At 36.2% G+C, this 8161-nt stretch overlaps 1 protein-coding gene across 1 annotated transcript; it reads left to right on the top strand.

Moving 5' to 3' along the window:
* The first annotated feature begins 2318 nt into the window (after positions 1 to 2318).
* Positions 2319 to 7730, top strand: slc22a7b.1 (solute carrier family 22 member 7b, tandem duplicate 1). The gene is made up of 10 exons (XM_026280125.1): positions 2319 to 2756; positions 2992 to 3095; positions 5373 to 5527; positions 5861 to 6029; positions 6097 to 6220; positions 6302 to 6414; positions 6529 to 6743; positions 7034 to 7142; positions 7236 to 7442; positions 7613 to 7730. The coding sequence occupies exons 1-10, from the start codon at positions 2376 to 2378 to the stop codon at positions 7677 to 7679; spliced, it is 1644 nt and encodes a 547-aa protein (XP_026135910.1). The 5' UTR covers positions 2319 to 2375; the 3' UTR covers positions 7680 to 7730.
* The last annotated feature ends 431 nt before the right edge of the window (positions 7731 to 8161 follow it).

The raw sequence follows: 8161 nt of genomic DNA on the forward strand, positions 1-8161 counted from the left end.
TTTCTCTATCAGTTTGATTTAGTCTGTGAGAAGAGGGGACTGGCCAACGCATCAGCCACCATATTGTTTGTTGGTGTCATGCCTGGAGCTGTGTTCTTTGTAGTACTTTGTGATAAGTAAATAAACTTCATTTAGCAACTTTCATACTCTTAAAACCAAAGATTACTTTCTACCTTTATCCCTAAACAGTAGTACCTCAACGAGCATGTGGCTGGTGTCCTATGTGTCATCTATAGTGTTCAGTGTTGTTAGTGCTTTCTCAAGCACCTACGTCATGTTTGCTGCCTTCTACTTCCTGACCGGGTTCACACTGACCAGAAAGAAACCTACTGTATTTATTTCACAACAGAGGATCAGAGTAATGTCCCTTTAAAGTTGCCCATCTCTGCAGACCCAATGCAGTGATATGCAAATCACTTCACAAGCACAACAATCCTTCATCCTGCCATAGGGACAATACTCAGAAGCTGTACTTGGCATCAGAACCTGCCTTAAGTATATAACCAATAAAACTATTGATTCATGGAGTCTTAGTGTACTGATTTACTTGCATTCTTAAGATTAAAGAAATCGAGATTCAGTATTTTTGCTCATACTTAACCTAATAATAGATACATATTTAGTTAATCTCTGTAGTTAATCTCTCTCTCTTTAAGTGTTTTTTTTTTCCTGCACACAGGACCATGGACAGCACTAGCTTTAGTAACTGGGCTCTGTTTGACAGCACCATGGACAGCTCCACATTACCTGAGTCTTACCTCTGTTAATGAGCTGTGGAATGCTTCTCCCATGATTGACAACAAACCAGTATATCACACATATTCTCTTCAAATTATTTTATTCACAGCAAATATGATAATACAATGAGTAACTGACTTTTGATTGGCTGAGTCATATTGTAAGTTATTACACAGACTGAACACAGCTCATATATCCAATCAGAGACATTAGTTAAAAACATATTCTGTATCATTCTGACTTGTACACAAAATGAATGTGCCATGTCTCATTCAGAAACAAGTTTTTGTAACAAGTTTTGCTTATTATCTAAACATTATCCCAAGTGATTCTGTGGTAAATATCGAATTGAGAATACCGAAAAGAGAAGGCTTGAATGTAAGCAGACACACTATTTGTGTTCAACAAGATAGCGGGCCAACAATGGATCCCATATGCAGTTATATAAGTAGTTTTAATAGATACTGGGTGTGAGTAAGAGAGGAAAGTGTTTCACTTTTCTACAGTACCTCCAGCTTTCTATGTTTAAAAATCTCAATTTGACCTGCAAATAATTGATGCAAGTTTCTGTTGTCACATGTTCAGTCCCTAATAATGGTACCATGTTACAGAAACTCTAGATGGCAGTAGTGACTGATTTTGGAGAAAGAGTGGTTATTCTTTAAGTGAGACTCAAAAGTTTTTAACTCCTTCCTGTCTGCAGTTTTGTCAAAGAGATCAAATCTTGATTTAACTGGTGCTACATCATTAAATAAATGCTTTTATTCAGTCAGGATGCATTAAATTGGTCAAAGTGATAGTAAGGACTTCTATGTGTTATATACTATATATATTAAATAAATGCTGTTATTTTGAACCTTTCTTTTCTTCAAAGCATCCTGATATTAATTTGATCATGGTTTCCACAAAAATGTTAAGCTGCACAACTGTTGTTAACATTGAGAATACAAGAACAACAAATCACAACAGTATATTAGAATGATTTCTAAAGAATCATGTGACAAATTCAGCTTTGACATTACATGAATAAATATTTTTTTAAATATATATTAAAATAGAAAACAGTTGTTTTAAATTGTAATAATAAATTCAATAATAATTAAATGTTTTAGTTCAAAATGTCCCAATGTACTGTAAGTATTTTCTGAACTGCCTGTATCCCCAGTTTGACTATGAACTGTACAACACTGCTGTCATTTATTAAGCAAGAGGTATGACAACTGACTAGTAGAAGGTCAGGCATCCACTGTGGTTTCAACACTCTCTGTGTTAGATGTTAATTTACTAAAAAAAAAAAAAAAAAATCACTTATGTACAATCTTTCATTGCAGAGTGTCTGTCCATGTCTATTTGTGAATTACATCAACTGTTTTTTCAGTGTATTTATGTTACTTTAAGTGTGTGAAGTTACATTAAGTCAACATACTTTATTTGTGTGTGTATGTGTGAGTTTGTGTTTGAGAAAAAGAGATAAAGGAGAAAAAGAATATGTATGAATATTTAATGTCAGTATATGAGAGGTTAATCATCTACATAATAGCAGTGAATGTGTATGTACACTTATGATTGGACAAACTCAAGTCCTTATCGCCCTCCCTGCTTCTTTTGAGCCACATCAGAAGATTTGATCAGCAAAGATGAAGTTTGAGAACCTGTTGGCTGAGGTTGGGGGGTTTGGAAAATACCAGATCAGTATCATCGCCCTTTTGGTGATTCCAAGAGTCACACTGCCGTTTCACTTCTTGTTAAACAACTTCATTGCTGCCATCCCATCTCATCATTGTGATATCAGCTCTCTGGATGCTGACGGGATCCTTGGGAATCTGAGTCAAGAAGAGAGACTGACTGTCAGTATTCCTGCAGAGGAAGATGGGAGTCCTGCTTCTTGTCACATGTTCTCTTATCTTCAGTTCCACCTGTTGACAAACTCTTCCAGCAGCACAGAACTTCCAGTAGTGGAGTGTCAGAATGGATGGGAGTATGACAACAGTACGTTTAAATCAGCCTTGGCCACTGAGGTAATTCAATTTATTTGTCCTTCATTCAAAAACATTTTTATAACTATTTAATCACATTTTAAGACTGTTAAATATGGTCTCCACAGTACTTCTTGTCCAAGTACTTTGCCCAAATAAATGTTAAAGCTGAAGTTATATATATAAAGCATAGTTGTAGTTCTTCTTAATTTAGACGTACATTCCTGATCAAAAGAAAAAGGACATCTCTCCAATAATGTATGTGTTCCTCTTTCAGTTTGATTTGGTGTGTGACAGGAAAGGTCTGAATAAAGCCACAGCCACCATCTTCTTTCTTGGTGTGATGTTAGGAGCTGCCATTTTTGGCTGGCTGAGTGACAGGTGAGACTTTATGTAAGATATGCATCTGAGCCTTCATGAGATACAGTGAGCAGTGATGCTACAATGTATAAGCTAATCATAAGTTGAAATATAAGTAAAGTATAATATTATTTATCTACACCACACACACACACACACACACACACACACACACACACACACACACAATGATGTCATATAAGGGACTGGTTTTGAATAAAAACATATCTCAGTATTAGTTAAAGTATCCATTGGAAAATATAAATTAATGTTATATAGAGCAAAAACACTTTAATGTACATAACTGGGTCAAAAGTCTAAATATAGAACAGGGACTGTTTGGATTTTTGGAGCAATTCACTACAATAAATCAACCTTTCCAACACTGCATGCAAATAAAATAACTATTTAGGATGAATAGATTCACTAGAATGAACTAGTTTCCAACTCTATTACATGCTTATACAAACCCGATTCCAAAAAAGTTGGGAAACTGTACAAATTGTGAATAAAAACAGAATGCAATGATGTGGAAGTTTCAAATTTCTATATTTCATTCAGAATACAACATAGATGACATATCAAATATTTTAACTGAGAAAACGTATAATTTTAAGGGAAAAATAAGTTGGTTTTAAATTTCATGGCATCAACACATTTAAAAAAAGTTGGGACAAGGCCATGTTTACCATTGTGTGGCATCCCCTCTTTTCTTATAACAGTCTGCAAACGTCTGGGGAATGAGGAGACAAGTTACTCAAGTTTAGGAATAGGAATGTTGTCCCATTCTTGTCTAATACTGGCTTCTAGTTGCTCGACTGTCTTAGGTCTTCTTTGTCGCATCTTCCTCTGTATGATGTGCTAAATGTTTTCTATGGGGGAAAGATCTGGACTGCAGGCTGGCCATTTCAGTACCCAAATCCTTCTTCTACACAGCCATGATGTTGTTATTGATGCAGTATGTGGTCTGGCATTGTCATGTTGGAAAATGCAAGGTCTTCCCTGAAAGAGATGACGTCTGGATGGGAGCATATGTTGTTCTAGAAGTTGGATATACCTTTCAGCATTGATGGTGCCTTTCCAGATGTGTAAGCTGTCCATGTCACACACACTCATACAACCCCATACCATCAGAAATGCAGGCTTCTGAACTGAGCACTGATAACAACTTGGGTTGTCCTTGTCCTCTTTAGTCCGGATGACATGGCATCCCAGTTTTCCAAAAAGAACTTCAAATTTTGATTTGTCTGACCACAGAACAGTTTCCACTTTGCCAGAGTCCATTTTAAATGAGGCTTGGCCCAGAGAAAACACCTGCGCTTCTGGATCATGTTTAGATATGGGTTCTTTTTTGACCTATAGAGTTTTAGCCAGCAACGGCAATGTAGATTGTGTTCACCGACAATGTTTTCTGGAAGTATTCCTAAGCCCATGTTGTGATTTCCATTAAAGTAGCATTCCTGTATGTGATGCAGTGGCGTCTATGGGCCCGAAGATCACAGGCAACCAGTATGGTTTTCCGGCCTTGACTCTTACGCACAGAGATTGTTCCAGAATCTCTGAATCTTTGGATGATATTATGCACTTTAGATGATGATAACTTCAAACTCTTTGCAATTTATCTCTGAGAAACTCCTTTTTGATATTGCTCCACTATTTTTCACCGCAGCATTGGGGGAATTGGTGATCCTCTGCCCATCTTGACTTCTGAGAGACACTGTCACTTTAAGAGGCTCCTTTTATACCCAATCATGTTGCCAATTGACCTAATAAGTAGCAAATTGGTCCTCCAGCTGTTCCTTATATGTACATTTTACTTTTCCGGCCTCTTATTGCTACCTTCCAAACTTTTTTAGAATGTATAGCTTTAAAATATTTGGCATGACATTTCAAAATGTCTCACTTTCAACATTTGATATGTTATCTATATTCTATTGTGCATAAAATATAAGTTTATGAGATTTGTAAATTATTCCATTCCTTTTTTAATCGTTTAGGATGAATCAGTTCACTATAATGAAGCAGACAACACTGCATACTTTTGAGGGAGAGAGGATCATATAGGACAAACTGATTTACTGTCACAAAGAACGGTTTAGGAGACAGGATTGTTCTTTTAAAGACATTAAAAAGTTGTTTGCAAAACTAAAAAAAAAAAAATGCTAAAAAAAAGCTAAACTAAAAAAAAAAGCTAAACTACTTTGAAAACAGCTGAACTCCTGTGACACTACTTAAAAACGTAATTGGTGTGTCACTTGTTGTTAGTTATCCGTAACACTACAGTTCTCTTTATTCCAGGTTTGGTAGGAAACGAATGCTGATGGTGTCTTACCTAATTACCATTTTGTTTGGGGTGGCCAGTGCAATGTCTCAGTCCTTTATCATGTTTGCCATAATGAGGTTCTTCACTGGAATGGGCATTACAGGCATCAGCATCATCTCCATCGTCCTGTGTGAGTGCTTTCTTACATACCTAAGGTTGACTAATTAAAATGTATTTTATAATTAATATGATTAAAACCCAACATAGTTTTTAGTAGACAGATTTTACAAACACAGCTCAACGCTTGTTTAGTTTAAATTAACTAGTTGAATGATTCATTGACTCATGACATTTCTGCATGAATCAAAAATTTCAACTGATTGAATGAATGATTGAATGACTCAGTCATAAAGTCACTTGACTATCATAATTTAACTTGCAGAAAGTCACTTAAAAATCCCTGTCAATAATGCACAGACTGACAATCGATTTGAAATAATAAAACATTATTGTAATTCATCAGGTGTAGAATGGGCTGATATTGCACACAGGACGATTGCTGGCGTCATAATCAGTTTTGATTGGTCACTCAGCACTATGATATTGCCTGGCATTGCTTATCTTGTCAACGACTGGAGGAGTCTGGTCATCACAGTAACCGCTCCTCTCGGACTGGCAGTGATTACGTGGAGGTAAGATGTTACTATGATTGACTCAAATGTCCAATTTTCCCAGATCACCTACATTCCTGTCTTCTAGATGGATCCCAGAGTCAGCACGATGGCTCATAGCCAATGGACGACTGGAAGAGGCCCATTTTTACCTGAGCAAATGTGCCTCAGCCAATAACAGACAACAAAACCTCAGAGATATCAAACCAGAGGTAACATTTTAATATGTGATTTTGAGAAAGCAATCACATTTTCTGCATTTCCCTAAAGCTTTTGAGAACATGATCTTTCAGACCCTTGCCAACATTATAATTGCTGAGGGCAAAGGTGACAGGAAGTACTCGTATCTGGATCTTGTGAGGTCTCCTAAGATGAGAAAACTGGCTCTACTTACTGGGATCACCTGGTGGGAATGTTTTGTTCAGAGAATAAACTTTATAATGGCTAAAATTATAATTTGCTCTTCGAAATCAAGGCAGAACCTGGTTAAGTAAGATATTGAAGTAAATTGTTTTTGCAGGTTTGGAGTGGCATTCACTTACTATGGCATCAGTTTGAATATCAGTGGTTTTGGGCTGAATTTGTACCTGACCCAGTTTATTTATGGGGCCATAGAGCTGCCATCAAAATTGGTGGCCTATTTGTCTCTTGATAGGCTGGGCCGCAGGTACAGCCAGGTGGGCACGCTGATTACAACAGGGGTCTGCATTGGCATCACTGTCCTCATTCCCAGAGGTAAATGACAAATCAGTATACTGCTGTATGTCATCCTAAAATGTGAAATTTTAAAATGTTTTTTTGAAGTAAAAATCTGTGTTTATTTTTTTCCAATTAAAATACACCTTATCCCAGTTTAATATGAAAAGCCAACTAAATGGCTAAGTATCAAATAAAATACTTACTTAATAAAGTGGGTAAGTATAAAATCCTATTTCCTGTGGATCTTGAGATATTAATCACATGTTACTCATGCATTTCAGTCATTTAATGTATGGCTCAGGTGATGCCTTTGGTCCTGTCTTTAGATTTGTGGCTGCCCCGTACAATCATTTCTGTGCTGGGTAAAGGATTCTCTGAGGCCTCCTTCACATGTGTTTTCCTCTATACCACTGAACTCTACCCAACTGTGTTACGGTCAGTTGTTTATCATTTGCAAATATACTTGTGTTTGAACATTAAATGAAAAATGGACTAAAAAGGGGTTGTTAACATTCTCTCAATTTATAGGCAGAATGGACTGGGCTATAGCTCATTTGTGGGTCGTGTTGGTGTTTCTCTTGCACCTCTTGTAAGCCTCCTGGACGAGGTCTGGCTTCCTCTGCCACAGGTCCTGTTTTGCATTGTAGCCGTCAGTGCAGGTCTCCTTGCGCTGCTCCTCTCTGAGACCCACAATGTGCGGCTTCCGGAGACTATTGAGGACATTGAGAAAACTAGGTGAATAATCCTTTACTAGTTCTACTGCAAGAAACTTTTGTTTAATTGCTCAATTAAACATGTCATATTTAAGATAATTAAATTGAGAGTCGCAATATAATTCTGACTCATAAAATATATTGCAGTGTTCTCAAGGAATTTGATAAAATATTTTTGTTTGATTTACTCAGGAAAAGATCAGTGTGTTCACAACATGAATATCAGCTTGGAACGGAGTCCTACAAGCAGACAAAGTGAATCTAAATTGTAGAGAAGATGAATCTAATAAAAATAAAATTCATCATTGAATTGTCTTGGTCTTTATTTAGCAACTTACTCTTGTGACACTCTTGGTCATTAGTTTATTTATTTTTGATGCTTTTGCAATAAGTCTCTTATGCTCTGCATTTATTTGATCAAAAGTATAATGAAAACAATGGTGTTGTAAAATATTTTTACAATTTATAATAACAATTTTTATTCCTGTGAAGCTGAATGTCCAGCAGCCATTACTTTCGTGTCACATGATCCTTCAGAAATCATTCCGATGATGTTGATGATTTGGTGCTATCATTTAAAATATTCTGCAGTTGTTGTTTTTTTTTTGTTGTTTTTTTTTCATGGAAGAACAGCATGTATTTTAAACCGAAATCTTTTGTAACATTTTAAATGCCTTTAGTGACACAGTTGAATACTTGCTGAATTTAAATGTGATTTTCTTTTATTCTGAAATTTCTTTT

The sequence above is a fragment of the Carassius auratus genome, chromosome 14 (assembly GCF_003368295.1).
Source record: "Carassius auratus strain Wakin chromosome 14, ASM336829v1, whole genome shotgun sequence".
NCBI classification, from domain to species: Eukaryota; Metazoa; Chordata; class Actinopteri; order Cypriniformes; family Cyprinidae; genus Carassius; species Carassius auratus.

What these genes read in the sequence shown, in the direction of transcription:
- slc22a7b.1 (XM_026280125.1), top strand. Translation starts at nt 2,376, where the DNA reads ATGAAGTTTGAGAACCTGTTGGCTGAGGTTGGGGGGTTTGGAAAATAC. An exon ending in CATCATCTCCATCGTCCTGT is followed by an intron (nt 5,528 to 5,860) that starts GTGAGTGCTTTC and finishes GTAATTCATCAG; the next exon opens with GTGTAGAATGGGCTGATATT. An exon ending in CTACTTACTGGGATCACCTG is followed by an intron (nt 6,415 to 6,528) that starts GTGGGAATGTTT and finishes TTGTTTTTGCAG; the next exon opens with GTTTGGAGTGGCATTCACTT.